General features: G+C 46.5%; 1 protein-coding gene across 10 annotated transcripts in view; it reads left to right on the top strand.

Moving 5' to 3' along the window:
- Positions 1–21838, top strand: part of LOC106612875 (slit homolog 1 protein) — a 156417-nt gene that overhangs the window by 106756 nt on the left and 27823 nt on the right. For 7 of the 10 annotated variants that reach the window (XR_001330387.2, XM_014214514.2, XM_014214483.2 and 4 more), the window contains exons 10-20: positions 5465–5536; positions 8622–8693; positions 8787–8858; positions 9059–9202; positions 10203–10366; positions 14748–14771; positions 18201–18345; positions 18741–18815; positions 18913–19056; positions 20064–20207; positions 20297–20463. Coding sequence is in view for 9 of the 10 variants with exons in the window: in XM_014214514.2 (XP_014069989.1) it covers positions 5465–5536; positions 8622–8693; positions 8787–8858; positions 9059–9202; positions 10203–10366; positions 14748–14771; positions 18201–18345; positions 18741–18815; positions 18913–19056; positions 20064–20207; positions 20297–20463 (1223 nt within the window). In the remaining variant the exon portion in view is untranslated. The remainder of the gene's footprint in view (positions 1–5464; positions 5537–8621; positions 8694–8786; positions 8859–9058; positions 9203–10202; positions 10367–14747; positions 14772–18200; positions 18346–18740; positions 18816–18912; positions 19057–20063; positions 20208–20296; positions 20464–21838) is intronic. The other 3 variants (XM_014214505.2, XM_014214525.2, XM_014214553.2) reach the window with 1 other exon arrangement.

Genomic DNA, 21838 nt, shown 5'->3' with positions numbered 1-21838 from the left:
ATAATATCCCTGGAAGTGTTTTGAAATAAGGCTGAAACTGATAATATCCTTGGAAGTGTTTTGAAATAAGGCTGAAACTGATAATATCCTTGGAAGTGTTTTGAAATAAGGCTGAAACTGATAATATCCCTGGAAGTGTTTTGCAATAAGGCTGAAACTGATAATATCCCTGAAAGTGTTTTGAAATAATGCTGAAACTGATAATATCCTTGGAAGTGTTTTGAAATAAGGCTGAAACTGATAATATCCTTGGAAGTGTTTTGAAATAAGGCTGAAACTGATAATATCCTTGGAAGTGTTTTGAAATAAGGCTTAACACTGTGGTACTGGCAGAAACTTAAACAGGAAGTACCTGTTGTAAGGACTGTTCAGTATTTGTCTGACCAATCGGAATCTATGCTCAAGATTGTTTTGATCACGCTGACCGGGATAGAGTATTTTATTTCAGAGCACTTCTCATCCATTTTTACCTCTCTGGCTGATAAACATGCCAACTCAAGCAACTCAGAGTCAAAAACTGAACTACCCCATGGTACTCTCAGACCTCCTCTTGAAAAGAAATCAAGCCTGAGCCAAGACTAGACAAACTGTATCGTTAGCTGATTGGCTGCTATTTAGGCAATTGAGAAATAGATGCACTGTCTCGGTCAAACAATCAAATTACTTCCTTAGCGCTATGACAGACTCAGTTAGTGATCCCTTTGAAAGAAATGGTGGTCATGCTGGTCTTGTCCAGTCAGTTGACTGTTCTTCCCACATACAGCCTCCAGTTGCCTGGATGGATGATCAGTCAACTTCACGTGACTTGGGAAATGGTAGTCAGGGTTTATCTTTTTGGCAACTCACAGAAACAGAATTTCTTGCTGCCTTAATAGGTATTGACATCAAGAAGTCATTAGGGACCGACAATTTGGATTTGTCTTTGCTTAAGTATACAGTGCCCCTCATGTCAAAATAAAGGTTCAATAAAAATGTCTGGGTTGCCTCAGAATAGTATTGACGTATACACTGACTCGTTGACTGAGTTCATCAGGAAGTGCATAGAGGATGTTGTTCCTACTGTGACAGAACTTATCCAAACCAAAAACCCTGGACAGATGGCAGCATTCACTCAAAACTGAAAGCGCGAACCACCACATATAACCACGTCAAGGTGACTGGGAACATGGACGAGTACAAACAGTCCAGCTATGCCCTCTGTAAGGCAATCAAACAGGCAAAACGTCAGTACAGAGACAAAGTGGAGTCGCAATTCAAAGGCTCAGACAAGAGACGTTTGTGGCAGGGACTCCAGACAATCACAGATTATAAAGGGAAAACCAGCCACGTCACAGACACTGATGCCTTGATCCCGGACAAGCTAAACACCTTCTTTGCCCGCTTCGAGGAAAACACAGTGCCACACTCACTTCTGTCATCATGAAGTGCTTTGAGAGGCTAGTTAAGGATCATATCACCTCCACCTTTCCCGACACCCTAGACCCACTTCAATTTGCTTACTGCCCCAACAGATCCACGGATGACGCAATCACCATTGCACTGAAAACCTATATAAGAATGCTGTTCATCGACTACAGCTCAACATCATAGTTCCCTCCAAGCTCATCACTAAGCTCGGTGCCCTGGGTCTGAAACCCGCCCTGTGCAACTGGGTCCTAAACTTCCTTACGTGCCGACCCCAGGTGGTGAAGGTAGGAAACAACTCCTCCGCTACGCTGATCCTCAACACTGGGGCCCCACAAGATTGAGTGCCCAGCCCCCTATTGTACTTCCTGTTCACCCATGACTGTGTGGCCACGCATGTCTCCAACTCAGTCAAGAAGTTTGCAGATGACACAACAGTGGTAGGACTGATTACCAACAATGATGAGACAGCCGACAGGGAGGAGGTGAGGGCCCTGGGGGAGTGGTGCCAGGAAATAACCTCTCACCCAACGTCAACAAAATGAAGGAGCTGATCGTGGACTTCAGGAGACAGCAGAGGGAGCACGCTCCCATTCACATCGACGGGGCCGTATTGAAGAGGCTGAAAAGCTTCACGTTTCTCAGCTATCACATCACTGACAACCTGAATTGGTCCACCCACACAGACAGTATGGTGAAGTAGGCGCAACAGCGCCTCTTCAACCTCAGGAGGCTGAAGAAATTTGGCTTGGCCACTAAGACCCTCACTAACATCTACAGATGCACCATTGAGAGCATCCTGTCGGGCTGTATCACCGCCTGGCATTGCAACTGCACCGCCGAAACAGCAGGGATATTCAGAGGGTGGTGCATCACCATGGGCACACTGCCTGTCCTCCAGGACATCTACATCACCTGGTGTCACAGGAAGGCCAAGAAGATCATCAAGGACCTCAGCCACCCGAGCCAAGGCCTGTTCACCCCGCTACCATCTAGAAGGCAGAGTGCATCAAAGCTTGGACCGAGAGACTGAAAAATATTTTCTATCTCCAGTCAATCAAACTGTTAAATAGTCACCACTAGCCGGCCACCGCTTTGTACCCTGCCCTGAACTTTAATCAATGTTACTAGCCGGCTTCTGTATGTACATAGTCATTAAACACTGGTCACTTTAATAATGTTTACATACTGTTTTACCCACTTCACATGTGTATACTGTATTCTAGTCAAGGCTCATCTCAACTACTGCTGTACACACCTTTTCTATTCATATACTGTCCATAATGTCTATACACACCATCATATACATATAGATTTATATTCCACACTGATATTGCTCGTTCTAATATTTCTACATTTCCTAATTTATGAGTTACATTTTTTGTATTTGCATGTATTGTTTTGTATTGTTAGGTATTACAACACTGTTGGAGCTAGGAACATAAACATTTCACTACACCTGCGATAACATCTACAAAATATGTGTACGTGACCAATACATTTTGATTTGATTTGATTTACTGCTGGGCCTCATTCCTATCACTCCACCCATTTGGTCCCAAAACCCAAACCCCAACTTTCCCAGCCCTCTCTCTAGACCCATTCATATTTACCAGCTCTCGCCCTACCCCAGTCCAATCCCAGCCTCTGCCATGGCCATATCCAGATCCATGCTGCCCCAGCCTTGGCTGTTTATCTGTGGGTCAGTTGACAGCTTTTAAAACTGGGCTTAATGAGACTTAGATGGGTTAAAGGACTGGAACAGAGCAGGAGAGAGACAGCTGTCTGCATGCCCTGCCACACCACCACTCAACCACATGCACACACACACACACACACACACACACACACACACACACACACACACACACACACACACACACACACACACACACACACACACACACACACACACACACACACACACACACACACACACACACACACACACACACTGGCAGCCTTGTACACGCACACACACAACAGGGTTCAGAGCCCAGTCCTTACTAGCTTCAAGGCCTGCTTCTCCTTAACATCTGAGTCTGATTACAGTACATCTGTGACTCTCAGTTTCCACCGTTAGATAGTGTGTGTGTGAGTGAGAGAGTAAGAGACAGAGACAGAGAGCAGTGCCACACACACTTTTGTGATCTGTGATGTCTGGAGTCTCCAGCATGTTCCTCTCTCCTCCATGTCTCCCTGTTCCTCTCTCCTCCGTGTCTCTTCCTGTTCCTCTCTCCTCCATGTCTCTCCCTGTTCCTCTCTCCTCCATGTCTCTCCCTGTTCCTCTCTCCTCCGTGTCTCTCCCTGTTCCTCTCTCCTCCATGTCTCTCCCTGTTCCTCTCTCCTCCATGTCTCTCCCTGTTCCTCTCTCCTCCGTGTCTCTCCCTGTTCCTCTCTCCTCCTTGTCTCCCTGTTCCTCTCTCCTCCGTGTCTCTCCCTGTTCCTCTCTCCTCCGTGTCTCTCCCTGTTCCTCTCTCCTCCGTGTCTCTCCCTGTTCCTCTCTCCTCCATGTCTCCCTGTTCCTCTCTCCTCCGTGTCTCTCCCTGTTCCTCTCTCCTCCATGTCTCTCCCTGTTCCTCTCTCCTCCGTGTCTCTCCCTGTTCCTCTCTCCTCCATGTCTCCCTGTTCCTCTCTCCTCCGTGTCTCTCCCTGTTCCTCTCTCCTCCATGTCTCTCCCTGGTCCTCTCTCCTCCATGTCTCTCCCTGTTCCTCTCTCCTCCATGTCTCTTCCTGTTCCTCTCTCTTCCATGTCTCTCCCTGTTCCTCTCTCCTCCGTGTCTCTCCCTGGTCCTCTCTCCTCCATGTCTCTCCCTGTTCCTCTCTCCTCCATGTCTCTTCCTGTTCCTCTCTCCTCCATGTCTCTCCCTGTTCCTCTCTCCTCCGTGTCTCTCCCTGTTCCTCTCTCCTCCATGTCTCTCCCTGTTCCTCTCTCCTCCGTGTCTCTCCCTGGTCCTCTCTCCTCCATGTCTCCCTGTTCCTCTCTCCTCCATGTCTCTCCCTGTTCCTCTCTCCTCCATGTCTCCCTGTTCCTCTCTCCTCCGTGTCTCTCCCTGTTCCTCTCTCTTCCATGTCTCTCCCTGTTCCTCTCTCCTCCGTGTCTCTCCCTGGTCCTCTCTCCTCCATGTCTCTCCCTGTTCCTCTCTCCTCCATGTCTCTTCCTGTTCCTCTCTCCTCCATGTCTCTCCCTGTTCCTCTCTCCTCCGTGTCTCTCCCTGTTCCTCTCTCCTCCATGTCTCTCCCTGTTCCTCTCTCCTCCGTGTCTCTCCCTGGTCCTCTCTCCTCCATGTCTCCCTGTTCCTCTCTCCTCCATGTCTCTCCCTGTTCCTCTCTCCTCCATGTCTCCCTGTTCCTCTCTCCTCCGTGTCTCTCCCTGTTCCTCTCTCCTCCATGTCTCTCCCTGTTCCTCTCTCCTCCATGTCTCTTCCTGTTCCTCTCTCCTCCGTGTCTCTCCCTGTTCCTCTCTCCTCCGTGTCTCTCCCTGTTCCTCTCTCCTCCATGTCTCTCCCTGTTCCTCTCTCCTCCATGTCTCTTCCTGTTCCTCTCTCCTCCATGTCTCCCTGTTCCTCTCTCCTCCGTGTCTCTCCCTGTTCCTCTCTCCTCCATGTCTCTCCCTGTTCCTCTCTCCTCCATGTCTCTTCCTGTTCCTCTCTCCTCCATGTCTCTCCCTGTTCCTCTCTCCTCCATGTCTCTCCCTGGTCCTCTCTCTTCCAGACCTGTTTATTTTTTCAGAGGAGATGTTATGACTCACACACAGGACAGGAAGAGATCTTTATTAATGAACCAGGGGAGGGGAAAGACACACGTAGATGCACGTGCACGCACACAGAGACACCCACACACACAGACACGGACACGCAGATGCATGTGCACGCACAGAGACACACACACACATACACATAGCAGGGATTAAGGTAGTTGGCAACAGCTGACCAATTACCATGTGTCGGCAGTGATGTATGACTACTCTGTTTGTTTCTATAGTGGACTCTGTTGTTGGTTTATGACCTGATGGTATCTATATCTCTCTTTTCCCCATCTTTTCTCCTTTCCTCTCTAGTCGTCTGGAGCAGAATGGGATCAAGTCAGTTCCTCCCGGAACCTTCTCTCCCTACAAGAAGCTGCGCAGGATGTAAGTATATACGCTGCTCTATAGAGCTGAAGTACACTAAGTACACTTCCTCTAGGGCTGAAGTACACTAAGTACACTTCCTCTAGGGCTGAAGTACACTAAGTACACTTCCTCTAGGGCTGAAGTACACTAAGTACACTTCCTCTAGGGCTGAAGTACACTAAGTACACTTCCTCTAGGGCTGAAGTACACAAAGTACACTTCTCAGTTTCATGTCACAACCCCAAACTACCATGTCCAGACTAAGAGCAGGAAGAGGTACAGGGGTGATGGCTGCAGAAGGCTACAGAACGCTACAAGCTGAAACCTCTCCACAGTAATAACACCTCTCATGTTTCAGTGCTACTCGCTGGTATTCTCAGCCTGGTTAGAGTGTCTGTCTGACTGCGAAGGCGCACTGTAAACTGTGGCAGAGATGATTATGGATATGATGCTTATATTATATGATATGGGGGAAATGAAAGAGTGCTGGAATGAAGACTGAGGGTTTGTTCCTCCTCTCCTCCTCTTTTTCTCTCCCCCTTTCTGCCCTACTTACGGGGGTGGTCCAGTAGTATTTCAGCCTCACCAACTACCCGCTAACCAGCCTACTCTTAAAATACATGGGCTACTGGTCACAACTAGCGAGTGCTGGAATGAAGACTGAGGTTTGATCCTCTCCTTTCTGCCCTACTTATGCCTGCTAGCCATTGGGTCAGACACGAGTTGTATGTGGCAGAGGCTTCTACTCATCACGGATGACAAAAAGAAAGCCAGTCACGTCGCAGACATTAACGCCACCCTACCAGATGAGCTAAGCATCTTTTTCTCACGCTTCGAGCATAACAACTGAGCTGCCGAGGAGAGCCCCTGAGGACAACGAGGGATACATGCCTACGGTCTCCACGGAGGACGCATGCAAGTTATTCAAGCGTGTTAACCCTCGCAGGGCTGCCGGTCCAGCTGCCGGCATCCCTAGCCGCGCCCTCAGAGCATGTGCAGACCAGCAAGCTGTTGTGTTTTCTGACATTTTCTCTTAAGCTCAGGGTGTTATCCCCACCAGCTTCAAGATGTCCACTATCATCCCCATGCCCAAGAAAGGGAAAGTAACTGTACTGAATTACCTTACCAACCGTAGTACTCACTTCTGTCACTTCCGTCATCATGAAGTGCCTCGAGAGGCTAGTCAAAGACTACACCACCTCCTCCTAAGCCGACACACTCGACCCTCTCCAATTCCCCTACCGCCCATTGCAATCGCCATTACACTGCACACTGCCCTCACCCACCTGGACAAATGGAATGTTCATTATCTACAGCTCGGCCTTCAATACCGTAGTGCCCTCTAAGCTCACCACAAAGCTCTGGCCCTGGGACTGAACTCCTCCTTATGCAACTGAGTCCTGGACTTCCTGACAGGCAGTCCCCAGGTGGTGAAGGTAGGCAAAATGATCTCCTCCACACTGATCTTCAACACGGGGGACCCCACAAGGGTGTGTCCTTAGTCCCTTCCTGTACTCCCTGTATACCCTCGACTGCGTGGCATCACATAGTTCCAACTCCATCATCAAGTTCACAGAGGAGGTAGGTACTCTGACGGTGTGGTGTCAGGTAAACAACCTCTCCCTCAATGTCAGCAAAACAAAGGAGCTGATTGTGGACTTCGGCGACTGTCGTGCCTATCCCCGAGGGCCCTCACAGTGTTCTACATGAGCACCATCGAGGGCATACGGTCGGGCTGCATCACCGCCTGATACTGCAACTCCCCCACCGCAGACTGCAAGGCTCTGCAGAGGGTGGTACGCCCCCCCTGCCTTCCTACCCCCCCCCCCCCACACACTTCAATCACTCATACGCTCAGATATGATAGGAGAGTGAGTTGAGATTTTCTGCTACTCCTGCATTGTAGTGTTTGTTTTGACAATACAAGTATGTTGTCTCAATGTTATTAAAAGGAACCGCTCCGGATCTAGAATAAAGCCTGTAGCCTCTAATACAATAACAATAATAATAATAATAATAACACACTCTAATAAGACAGATCACTACAGATCCTTAAAAGATCCCTTTAGATATAAAATAGGTGACAGGTCAACCCACTGTGTAAACACACTAACAGACACGCTCTCACCTTGGCCCAGTTTGTATGACCCCATATATGAACTGTTGTTCCCCTGGCACATGACAGGAGTGTGTCTGTAACCTTTATTTTCCATGAAACATCAGGCTTTTGCAAAAAGACAAATAGCTACTTATTTTACACTTAGTTTAACATTAGCCTCAAATGGGATAATTTCACATCTTAAAGACCACATGACGATTTCACTTTAATGATTTCCCTTTTTCACTGCGCACTCCATTAACACACACACACACACTCATACGCACACACACACACTCATACACACGCACACACACACACTCATACGCACACATGCACTCATACGCACACACACACACACACACACACACACACACACACACACACACACACACACACACACACACACACACACACACACACACACACACACACACACACACACACACACACACACATACACATAGTGGTTAGCTTGTGGCCAGTGGTCTGTGGATTCTGTTAACAGGCATTTACAGAGACAGCCTGTTCCATATGGACCCCAGCCCTGCACCCCATTAATACACCACATTCATCACACTATTCTGGATTTTCATTGGCTGGCAGTGTCGTCAACCTACCTCTGCTCAAATATCATTGGCTGCTTTAGGAAGTTCTTGATTGGAAACTTCAATAATACGTTATGGTACAGTAAGGACTTGGTTGAGTTCTTGGGGTCAGAGGTTACAGCTACTGTATGACAGTTGGGCAAGGCTAAAGACAAACCTCCAACATTGAATGTCTCTTTAACCCCCCTCCTCTCTCTCTCTCTCTCTCTCTCTCTCTCTCTCTCTCTCTCTCTCTCTCGCTCGTTCTCTCGCTCTCTCTCTCTCTCTCGTTCTCTCGCTCTCTCTCTCTCTCTCTCTCTCGTTCTCTCTCTCTCGTTCTCTTTCTCTCGTTCTCTCTCTCTCTCTCGTTCTCTCTCTCTCTCTCTCTCATTCTCTCTCTCTCTCTCACTCTCGCCAGAGATCTCAGTAATAACCAAATATCAGAAATAGCTCCTGATGCCTTCCAGGGCCTGAGATCCCTCAACTCACTGTGAGTCACTCTGCTTTTACATAAATACAATTTCTTATTGATTGGGTGATTGATTGATTGTTAATTAATATATCAATTGGTTGATATTAACAGAGTCCTATATGGGAATAAGATCACGGAGCTGCCCAAAGGAGTGTTCGACGGACTATATGCCCTGCAACTACTGTAAGTATACAAACAATAGTAATACTAGTTATTCTCTGATGACACTCATCTTATATTGATGCTTTCCACATCTCCCTTATCTCGTTTCCACTTTCTTTCCCTCCCTTCTTCCCTCCGTCCATCCCCACCCTCTCTCTCTCGCTCTCTCTCTTTCTCTATTTCTCTCTCTCTCTGTCTCTCTTTCTACCTCCCTCTCCCAGGTTGTTGAATGCCAATAAGATCCACTGTGTTCGGGCCAATGCCTTCACAGACCTGCAGAATCTCTCCCTACTGTCTCTGTATGACAACAAGATACAGACTGTGGCCAAGGGCACCTTCGCATCCCTCAGAGCTATACAGACGCTGTGAGTTACACACACACACACACACACACACACACACACACACACACACACACACACACACACACACACACACACACACACACACACACACACACACACACACACACACACACGGGCGCTTACACATACGTGCGCATGCACGCACACACACACATACAAAAACACACACACAAGACCTGTGTAAAAACACACACATACACACTCACACACACACACGCACCCTCAGGAAATTAAAAATCAAGCCAATACACCCTCCAACCAAGCGAGTGCAGCCTTACCAAACACTGTTATGAATACTGACTGCAAACTGCAGTAGGTTTTGACTGATTGTCTTGGTCAGTTTATGTTTAGCAAGAACAATTGTGTTATGTGGTGTAACACGTACACATAGGTATATGCAGGCACACAAACTCAGACACACACAAACACACCTGTCAAGTTGATTGATAATGTTGTCCCTTGGCTCATCTGACAACAGTTCTCACCCAGAGACCCATTGGCGACAGGGTAGACGGTGTTCACACACACACATGCACACGCACGCACACGCACACACACACACACACACACACACGCGCACGCACGCACGCACGCACGCATGCACACACGCACGCACGCACGCACACACACACACACACACACACACACACACACACACACACACACACACACACTGGGGGGGGGGCTGTTCCAGTCTATAACTAGCCTCTTGTTTAACCTGAATTCGGTGAAAAGAACCTTGTCCCTGCACTGTGTTCTGACCACTCAAATGAACCACATACCCTAGGCCTCGATTGCCACCTCATATGCCACACACAATTGCACAGACTGTCATATTTTAACTGTCACACAGCGAGGGACATCAGAAGTAACACTTTTGAGAATTGAATGTCTGAACTCTGTATATAGTTTTTAATGTTTACAAAAATGTAATTGAGATGGAATTTGCTACCCTCCTTTTCAATTCCTGAGATGTAATTCCCTCCCTCACTATTTCCAGTCACCTGGCCCAGAACCCGTTTATCTGTGACTGTAACCTGAAGTGGCTGGCAGACTACCTGCGCTCCAACCCAATAGAGACCAGCGGTGCCCGCTGTGCCAGCCCCAGACGTTTGGCCAACAAACGCATCGGGCAGATCAAGAGCAAGAAGTTCCGCTGCTCTGGTAGGAGGACTGGCATCTGTCTGCACCTCTATCTGGAAGGCTGTTCTCTCTCTCTCTATCTGGAAGGCTGTTCTCTATCTGGAAGGCTGTTCTCTCTCTCTCTCTATCTGGAAGGCTGTTCTCTCTCTCTCTCTATCTGGAAGGCTGTTCTCTATCTGGAAGGCTGTTCTCTCTCTCTCTATCTGGAAGGCTGTTCTCTATCTGGAAGGCTGTTCTCTCGCTCTATCTGGAAGGCTGTTCTCTCTCTATCTGGAAGGCTGTTCTCTCTCTATCTGGAAGGCTGTTCTCTCTCTCTCTATCTGGAAGGCTGTTCTCTATCTGGAAGGCTGTTCTCTCGCTCTATCTGGAAGGCTGTTCTCTCTCTATCTGGAAGGCTGTTCTCTCTCTATCTGGAAGGCTGTTCTCTCTCTCTCTATCTGGAAGACTGTTCTCTCTCTCTCTATCTGGAAGGCTGTTCTCTCTCTATCTGGAAGGCTGTTCTCTCTCTCTATGGAAGGCTGTTCTCTCGCTCTATCTGGAAGACTGTTCTCTCTCTCTCTCTATCTGGAAGGCTGTTCTCTCTCTATCTGGAAGGCTGTTCTCTCTCCATCTCTCTCTGTCTCTGTATCTATCTGGAAGGCTGTTCTCTCTTCATCTCTCTCTCTCTGTCTGCACCTCTATCTGGAAGGCTGTTCTCTGTCTCTCTCTCCATCTCTCTCTCTCTGTCTGCACCTCTATCTGGAAGGCTGTTCTCTCTTCATCTCTCTCTCTCTGTCTGCACCTCTATCTGGAAGGCTGTTCTCTGTCTCTCTCTCCATCTCTCTCTCTCTGTCTGCACCTCTATCTGGAAGGCTGTTCTCTCTCTGTCTCTATTTCTCTCTGTATCTATCTGGAAGGCTGTTCTCTCTCTGTCTCTCTTTCTCTCTGTATCTATCTGGAAGGCTGTTCTCTCTGTCTCTCTTTCTCTCTGTATCTATCTGGAAGGCTGTTCCCTCTCTGTCTCTCTCTCTGTCTGCACCTCTATCTGGAAGGCTGTTCTCTCTCTGTCTCTCTCTCTCTGTATCTATCTGGAAGGCTGTTCTCTCTCTGTCTCTCTCTGTATCTATCTGGAAGGCTGTTCTCTCTCTGTCTCTATCTCTCTGTATCTATCTGGAAGGCTGTTCTCTCTCTGTCTCTCTCTGTATCTATCTGGAAGGCTGTTCTCTCTCTGTCTCTCTCTCTCTGTATCTATCTGGAAGGCTGTTCTCTCTCTGTCTCTCTCTGTATCTATCTGGAAGGCTGTTCTCTCTCTGTCTCTCTCTCTCTGTATCTATCACTAAGGATGCTCTCTCTCTGTCTCTCTCTATCTATCTCTAAGGCTGTTCTCTGTCTCTCTCTCTATCTACAGTATATCTAAGGCTGTTCTCTGTCTCTCTCCAGTTCTGTCTCTCTCTGTATCTATCTGGAAGGCTGTTCTCCATCTCTCTCTCTCTCTCAATTCAATGTAAGGGCTTTATTGGCATGGTAAACATATGGTAACATTGCCAAGGCAAGTGAAGTAGATAATAAAGTTAAATAAACAATACAAATAAACAGTAAACAGTACACTCATAAAAGTTCCAAAATAATAAAGACATTTCAAATGTCATATTATGTGCAAATAGTTAAAGTACAAAAGGGAAAATAAATAAACATAAATATGGGTTACTTTTACAATGGTGTTTGTTCTTCACTGGTTGCCCTTTTCCTGTGGCAACAGGTCACACATCTTGCTGCTGTGATGGTACACTGTGGTATTTCACCCAGTAGATATGGGAGTTTATCAAAATTGGGTTTGTTTTTGAATTCTTAGTGGGTCTGTGTAATCTGAGGGAAATATATGTCTCTAATATGGTCATACATTTGGCAGGAGGTTAGGAAGTGCAGCTCAGTTTCCACCTCATTTTGTGGGCAGTGTGCACATAGCCTGTCTTCTCTTGAGAGCAGGTCTGCCTAAGGCGGCCTTTCTTAATAGCAAGGCTATGCTCACTGAGTCTTTCCGTAGTCAAAGCTTTCCTTAAGTTTGGGTCAGTCACAGTGGTCAGGTATTCTGCCACTGTGTACTCTCTGTTTAGGGCCAAATAGCATTCTAGTTTGCTCTGTTTTTTTGTTAATTCTTTCCAATGTGTCAAGTAATTATCTTTCTGTTTTCTCATGATTTGGTTGGGTCTAAATGTGTTGCTTTCTGGGGCTCTGTGGGGTGTGTTTGTGTTTGTGAACAGAGCCCCAGGACCAGCTTGCTTAGGGGACTCTTCTCCAGGTTCCTCTCTGTAGGTGATGGCTTTGGTATGGAAGGTTTGGGAATTGCTTCCTTTTATGTGGTTGTAGAATTTAACGGCTCTTTTCTGGATTTTGATAATTAGCGGGTATCGGTCTAATTCTGCTCTGCATGCATTATTTGGTGTTTTACGTTGTACATGGAGGATATTTTTGAATAATTCTGCACGCAGAGTCTCAAATACAAATTCCATCTAGACACCGTTGCCCTAGAGCCCACAAAAAAACTATACATACCTCGGCCTAAGCATCAGCGCCACAGGTATCTTCCACAAAGCTGTGAACGATATGAGAGACAAGGCCTTCAATGCCATCAAAAGGAACATAACATTTGACATACCAATTAGGATCTGGCTTAAAATACTTGAATCAGTTATAGAACCCATTGCCTTTTATGGTTGTGAGGTCTGGGGTCTGCTCACCACCCAATAATTCACAAAATGGGACAAGTCTTACTGAGATGTACTGTCGGGGCCCAGGTCTGACAGAATCTGTGCAGAAGATCTAAGTGCTGCTGTAGGCCCTCCTTGGTTGGGGACAGAAGCACCAGATCATCAGATCTCTCTCTCTCTCTCTCTCTCTCTCTCTCTCTCTCTCTCTCTCTCTCTCTCTCTCTCTCTCTCGCTCTCTCTCGCTCTCTCTATCTCTTAAGGCTGCTCTCTGTCTCTCTCTCCAGTTCTCACTCTCTCTCTGTCTATCACTAATGCTGTTATCTGTCTCTCTCCAGCTCTCTGTCTCTGTGTATCTATCTGGAAGGCTGTTCTCTGTGTCTCTATTTCTCCATCTCTCTATTTCTCTCTCTCGCTCTCTGTTTTGGGACTGACCTCGGTCTCTACATCTACCTCTGTGACCATTCATTTTTCTCTTCCCTTTACTTCTCTTGCTGCTCCCCCTCTCTCCTAGCCTCGTTCTCCTCCATCTCTCTCTCTCTGTCTCACTCCTTGTTCTCCACTCTGTGCGATCACTCTCTCTTAAATACTCTCAATCTCCCTCTCTCTGCTCTGCCAGCTCGACTCAGACCAATCAATATCCCTCCAGACAGCCTGGAGGCATACTCTCTTTCCTTTTCATTCTTCCTCTCTATTTACAGCATAGGATAGTACTGTACTTTATCCCTTGCCAAGGGTTTTCATGTAGTCCCTCCCTCCCTCCCCCCAACCTCTAGCAGGTTTTATAGCACATTAACACATAGTGAATCTGGTTTCACTGTTCACCACAGAGAGCTGACATCACTGTATAAGGCTGGCGCTGTGGGTAGGGTTTCTGCCCATGTTCAATTCCTCTAGCATTGTGCCCACTATCTCTCTGTCTATGGCAACTTCAAATACCACTGCCCCTTCTCTGCCCCTACCTCACCCTCTTCATTCTCCTTCTTCCCCAGTTCTATCTACCTCCTGGCCCTTTTCCTCTGCCTGCTAGGCATTGTGGGTTTTAGGCTGTGCCCACCTCTTTACTCAACTGCACTCCCACCCCCTTAGGCCCCTTTACTATACTCATTCCCCTTCTCCCTGGCCCCCAGGCCCCCTCCCTTCTCCTGCCATTTTCCCAATCCCACTCCCCTGGCCCTCCCTGTCTCTGGCAACCATAGGATACAGTATAGTGTTTCTGTCTGGCTGTGTGTCTCTCTGCCAGTGTACTGTGTTAGAGCAGTGGGCTCGGCAGCCTGGCACTCCTCTCTCCAAACTCTACTCTCGCCCACGCTGGTTTACAATCTAACATGACCGTCTGCCTAGCCATGGTGAATAAACATGGACTGAGGATTCCACTTCGTTGATGTGTGTTTCACTCTCTCTATATACTTTCTCTTTCTTTCTTCTGTCTTTCTCCCTCTCTCTTTCTCTCTGATTACCCCTCTCCCTCATCCTTCTCTTCCTCTCCTCATTCTCTGATACAATATCTTGATCTTTTATCTTTTCATAGCTTCTCCATAGCATTGTCATATTTACCATAGTCATAGTTGCCAGTGCCATTTATGAAGATAGTCATATATAGTCATACATGACTATCTGTATCACATCTAGTCATATATATATGTGAGTATATATGACTCTGTTTTACCATATCTGTGTTGACTGACATCACTGCTTCTCTCTTGTTTCCATCACAGCCAAGGAACAATACTTCATCCCTGGTGAGTGGGTTGTGTTTACGCTTTCATACTCTTTCTAGCTAGCTTTTCACCTCTCCACAGCTCCACCCCTCCACTCTTTTTGTATTCTTCCTCTTCTTTAACCTCTATTCTTCTAACTGGAATGGGTTAACTCTGGAGGTTTGGGTTTTACCGTAAGTTGTGTGTTTCCTTCTCTGGCCCTATGCCTCACCTCTGTTTGTATAACTCAGACTAACTTTGATAAAGACTGAAGGAAGGTCTTATTTGCTTTGGCACAAGCACATTCACAGACAAAGTTACGTGTGTGTGTGTGTGTGTGTGTGTGTGCGTGTGTGTGCGTGTGTGTGTGTGTGCGTGTGTGTGTGTGTGTGTGTGTGTGTGCACTCGCACGGTAGACAGAAAGGGAGAGAGAGAGAGTCTGCGTGATAGAAAGATAGAGGGTCCTCTTTAGCGGTAGAAAATAAAGCCCACCAGAGGACCCAGATTGCAATCAGCGGATGTTTTCGGAGTCCTTAACAGAGCATTTCCAAGAAAATAACTTCACAATTAGAGTGTCTGTGTGTGTGTCAGAAAGATAAAGGGCTATCATTGGTAGGCGAATCGAAAGGAAATTCATTGGGAAGATCAAATGAAAGCCTGATTAATGCAAAATAATAATGACAAACACTCACAAAAACATTGGAATTCCATGTTTTATTCTGGGAATAATTGGACTGTAGAATATACTCTCTAGGACATTATGAAACATAATCACAGTGAAACTCCAGTCTATTAAAATGCAGTTTCTCCCTACCTCTCTCTGTCTCTCTGTCTGTCTCTCTCTGTCTCTCTCTCTCTCCCTCTCTCTCTACCTCTCTCTCTCTCCCTCTCTCTCTACCTCTCTCTCTGTCTGTCTCTCTCTCTCCCTCTCTCTCTACCTCTCTCTCTGTCTGTCTCTCTCTCCCTCTCTCTCTACCTCTCTCTCTCTCCCTACCTCTCTCTGTCTCTCTGTCTGTCTCTCTCTGTCTCTCTCTCTCTCCCTCTCTCTCTACCTCTCTCTCTCTCCCTCTCTCTCTACCTCTCTCTCTGTCTGTCTCTCTCTGTCTCTCTCTCTCTCCCTCTCTCTCTACCTCTCTCTCTCTCCCTCTCTCTCTACCTCTCTCTCTGTCTGTCTCTCTCTCTCTCTCTCTCTCTCTCTCTCTCTCTCTCTCTCCCTCCCTCCCCCTCTATCTCTCTCTCTGTCACTCCTCTTGTCTCAATGAAAGTTAAGTTACTCTGCTGGATCAAAGAACGTCCTGAAACTTTCCTTGTTTCCTGGGTAGCAGGAAATGACATTTCCTTCCGTTCTTCCACTTCGCTCTGTAATGAGCATCATTAGTCTTCAGTCAACGCGCGCGTGTGTGACGTCCCGTCCACAGCCCATTGTAATGAGCGTCATTAGACTTCAGTCATCATCAGTACAAGGCTTCCTGTCTGTCTGAGCAGTTTGTCACAGAGTCCAAAAGAGACCAATAAGGCTGTCTGTATTGTAGAAGCAGAACAAATGGAACAACATGTCTCAGTCACACCTGCTCCAACTCAGACAGCCTCAGGAGATGTGGAGAGAAAGATACTTGACTTTACGAAGTGGATATGCATGGATGCGCGTCACAATGGTAAAATATAAACACAACTGGAGACACCTGTCATTTCTGGTTATTATTGACATGGCAGCTGTACCGTAGCTAGCAAAATAGTGGAGAAGTGATTTCTAACTAACTGTAAACCGTTTTAGCTAGCAAGTTAAGCATCTTGGCTAGCTATGAGGTGAAACAATTCACTTATTTTATCACTAATTAGCCATCGCAAATCTCTTTGCTAGCAAGCGTGATGGCATCTTCAAAACGGCAAGGTGGCTCCAGCTATGTTGAATTTTTGACGTTCTATGACGTCTCCACTTACAAGCGTATTGAGGTGCATCCTCTGTCTGTGGCTCTGGAGGCTCTACTCTTTACAGTGGCACGATGACATCATCTCTAAACTTCACTTAGGGGTGGGGCTGAGCGTGCGAGCGCTATAGAACACAGGACACAGAACACTAACTAACAAAAGAACACTGAGCCATCCTCTCTGAGTGAGACACACACACACACACACACACACACACAGACACACACACAGACACACACACACACACACACACATTGAGTGGCTGCTAGTGCCTCTCCATTATTGAGTAGTTGTGATGTAAGTGGCTCCAGGCTCTGGTACGTACACCTCTATTCATAGACAGAGGGGAGAGGGAGAGGGGAGAGGGAGAGGGAGAGGGAGAGGGGGAAGAAAAGAGGAAGTAGAAGTGCACATCCCTCTGACGTCGTCCCTGAATTCCTCTATCCCTGTCTGCTTCGCTCTCTTCATCCCGCTGTCTGTCCCTCCGCCTCTCCCACATACTCTCTCCGTTGCCTTCACCTCTCATATTCATCACACTCATCTTCCCATGCACTGGAGCCACTCCCCTCCTTCCCCACCTGTCTTCATTCCCTTCCCTCTCTCCCTAGCCATCTCTGACATCATCCCTCTCTCATCCCACTCTCACTCTCTTTCTCCATCTCTCTCCCTCTCTTTTAAACACTTCACTTCCTCCCTGGCCTGTACTCTAGGGTCCTCTCTGCTAGACTGCCCAAATCCTCTCTGACATCTCATCCCTCTCTCCCGCCTCTCCCCACCTCTCTCCATCTCCTTCTCTCCATCTCTCCTAATATCTCCATCTCCCTCTGGTCTGCATTTTAAGGACCTGCTGTTCTTTTCACACCATTGCTCCCACTAGGTCACATCTCTAAAATAGTACTCATCTCTTCCTTCCGTTTCCCCCGCTCTCTCCCTCTTGGCCTATCTCTCTCTCTCTCCATCACTCGTTCACTCCTCTTTCCTCTCTGCTCTCTCCCTCCCACTACCCATCTCTCATCTGGTAGTACGTGCCAACCTTTAGGGTCGTGGTAGGCCAGGCGAGAGCTGATCTTTAAAGGCTCGCACATATTGCACCGAATGTGGATCTAGTGTTCATCTGCAGATCGTCTAGCGCACTGTGTTTTCGGGACCACTGGCGGTAGACGTCTACTGCTGACATTTTCACCTGTTTCTACATGTAAAATCAGTGCGCACTCGGATTGCAAATTACAGCCGACACTCTGTTCAGAAGTTCTAAGTACTCTCGGCCAGCAAACGCTATTGGTGTGTCTTAGCCCTCAGGTGTTTAGGTTCATCGTCCTAGATGTGGCCCTATAGAGGGATTTCCTAAGGCCAGTGTGTCACAGAGAGTTGTAAGGACGTCTCAATGTGTTGTGTTGTGTGAGCTTTTTATACCAGTTGGATTTATACCGTGTGTATTTTGGGCTTAAGGTACAAGTTTGGTAAAAGGTGGTTTTGTGCAGGTGTTTTTTGTCTGTCAGGTACAGAGTTTTTTTTCAAGTTGTGTGTGTTATGTGTCTTCAGGCACCGAGGACGTCCGTCTGAATAATGAGTGTAACAGTGATCCAGTCTGTCCTCCTAAATGTCGCTGTGAGTCCAACGTGGTGGACTGCTCCAACCTACGTCTCAATAAGATACCAGAACACATCCCTTCCTCTACCACTGAACTGTAAGAACACACACACACACACACACACACACACACACACACACACACACACACACACACACACACACACACACACACACACACACACACACACACACACACACACACACACACACACACACACACACACACACACACACACACACACACACACACATACACACACACACCACACACACACACCCCACACACACACACACACACACACACACACACACACACACACACACACACACACACACACACACATGCCTCCCTGACACTTAACTGGACCACATTAATCACACATTTATGTCAATGGTTTATCTCTACAAATGTTTGTTACCTCTTCAGGATTCGTCGCTGTGTTTCTGTTTCTTTCTAACCATGTTCTGTTTTCTCCTCTCTCTTCCCAGTCGTCTGAACAACAATGATATCAGTACACTGGAGGCTGTAGGAGTCTTCAAGACCCTCTCTCAGCTCAAAAAGATGTAACTTGTAGTTGATGTTATGCTATGGTAACTTACTTACTTAATCAAAGAAGTTCACTAAACTTATTTTTAATCGCTTTAATTGATTTATTCCCAGTAACCTTAGCAACAATAAGATCACAGAGATCGAAGATGGGGTGTTCGAGGGGGCGGCGTCAGTCAATGAGCTCCACCTCACCGCCAATCAGCTGGACTCTGTCCGCAGTGGAATGTTCAAGGGACTGGAGGGACTACGCATGCTGTGAGTCACACACACACACACACACACACACACACACACACACACACACACACACACACACACACACACACACACACACACACACACACACACACACACACACACACACACACACACACACACACACACACACACACACACACACACACACACACACACACACACACACACACACACACACACACACACACACAGTGACACAAACAGTGATGCAAACATGAGCACATGCATGCACACACACTCATGCATACATCAAATCAAATACATTTTTATTTGTCACATACGCTGAATACAACAGGTGTAGAACTTATCAGGAAATACTTACTTACAAGCCCTTAACCAACCATGCTGTTTTAAGAAAATAGAGTTAAGAAAATACTTAGTAAATAAACTAAAGTAAAAACATTTATCAAAGAAAGTAACACAATAAAATAACAATGACGAGGCTATATACAGGGGGTACCGGTACCGAGTCAATGTTTGTCGTGGTAATTTGTACATGTAGGTATGGGGAAAGTGACTGTATGGGGAAAGTGATTAATAAACTGTGAGTAGCAGCAGTGGGGGGAGGGTCAATGCAAATAGTCTGGGTAGCCATTTGATTAGCTGTTCAGGAGTCTTATGGCTTGGGGTAGACGCTGTTAAGGAGAATTTTGGACCTAGACTTGGCGCTCCGGTACAGCTTGCCGTGCGGTAGCAGAAAGAACAGTCTATGACTTGGGTGACTGAAGTCTTTGACAATTTTTTGGGCCTTCCTCTGACATCGCCTGGTATAGAGGTCCTGGATGAGAACATACATGCCCAGACACTTCATTCTCTCTTGCCAGACTCGTGGGACTCCACACAGAAACTATCCATGTACTAACTCACGCAATAAATGACCAAACTTATCCACATCCTCAAATCTTTATCCTAATGTTTGATATTTATGTATATCACCATATTTCAATACACTTGATATCTATTCACATTGGTATATGACAATTAAGCTGTTGTCTCTATTCCAGAATGTTGAGGAACAACAAGATCAGCTGTATCCATAACAACAGCTTCACTGGCCTGTACAACGTTCGACTGCTGTCTCTCTATGACAACCAGCTAACTACCATCACCCCTGGAGCCTTCGACACCCTGCAAACACTGTCTACACTGTAAGACACACATACACACACGGCGCATTAAAGCATAATTGGTGTAATTATTAAGTCTGGTACTGATAGTCTCTCGCTCTCTCCATCAGTAACCTCCTTGCTAACTCCTTCAACTGTGACTGTCGTCTGGCCTGGCTTGGTGATTGGCTGAGAAGCAGGAAGATCGTCACGGGCAACCCTCGATGCCAGCGTCCCGCCTTCCTCAAGGAGATCCCACTACAGGACGTGGCAGTGCCTGACTTCCGCTGTGAAGAGGGTGAGTTACGGTCAACACACACACACACACACACACTCCAGCACACAAGTTTATTTTTATTTTTGCCATGTACTGTCCCTTTAAGATAAAGGTAATTACCTATTGATGTTCCCCATTGTGTGGGAGGTAAATTAACTAGCTGGGACTGGACTGATAAAACATTCTGCACCAATACCTCACTCCTCTTTCTTTCAAAGTCAAAAAGTGGTTGAATGGGACTCTATGTAATCGACTGTCTTTGTAAAAGTATTTTGTTCTTTTGTGTACCAACTGATTTCACACTCAGCAGTACCTAGGCTTCTGATCGATGCACCTGACAAACACACAAACACATACACACTCAGCAGTACCTAGGCTTCTGATCGATGCTGGCTGAGTGGTGGTATTGAGCTGTTGGCTGTATTGACCAGTGAATTTTCTTGCTGCTGAGAATGAATGCTAGCTCTGTCTGTCTCACCAGCTTTCCTCTGTTCTCAATTCAATTCAAGGGGATTTATAGGCATGGGAAACATATGTTAACATTGCCAAAGCAAGTGCAGTAGATAATATACAAAAGTGAAATAAAAAATAAAAATGAACAGTAAACATTACACTCACAGAAGTTCCAAAAGAATAAAGACATTACAAATGTCATATCATGTATATATACAGTGTTGTAACGATGTACAAATGGTTCAAGTACAAAAGTGAAAATAAATAAGCATAAATATGGGTTATATTTACAATGGTGTTTGTTCTTCACTGGTTGACCTTTTCTTGTAGCAACAGGTCTCAAATCTTGCTGCTGTCATGGCACACTGTGGTATTTCACCCAGTAGATATGGGAGTTTATCAAAATCGGGTTTGTTTTTTTGAATTCTGTGTAATCTGAGGGAAATATGTGTCTTTAATATGGTCATACATTTGGCAGGAGGTTAGGAAGTGCAGCTCAGTTTCCACCTCATTTTGTGGGCAGTGTGCACATAGCCTGTCTTCTCTTGAGAGGCAGGTCTGACTACGGTGGCCTTTCTCAATAGCAAGGCTATGCTCACTGAGTCTGTACATAGTCAAAGCTTTCCTTAAGTTTGGGTCAGTCACAGTGGTCAGGTATTCTGCCACTGTGTACTCTCTGTTTAGGGCCAAATAGCATTCTAGTTTGCTCTGTTTTTTTGTTAATTCTTTCCAATGTGTCAAGTAATTATCTTTCTGTTTTCTCATGATTTGGTTGGGTCTAATTGTGTTGCTGTCCTGGGGCTCTGTGGGGTGTGTTTGAGTTTTTGAACAGAGCCCCAGGACCAGCTTGCTTAGGGGACTCTTCTCTCTATCTATCATCTCTATTCATCTAGTCTAGCTATCATCTCTATTCCTCTAGTCTATCTATCATCTCTATTCCTCT

This window comes from Salmo salar, chromosome ssa01 (genome assembly GCF_905237065.1).
Source record: "Salmo salar chromosome ssa01, Ssal_v3.1, whole genome shotgun sequence".
In the NCBI taxonomy this organism is placed as follows: Eukaryota; Metazoa; Chordata; class Actinopteri; order Salmoniformes; family Salmonidae; genus Salmo; species Salmo salar.
The sequence above is the reverse complement of the archived record's forward strand: the minus strand, read 5'-3'. Positions and strand labels throughout refer to the sequence as shown.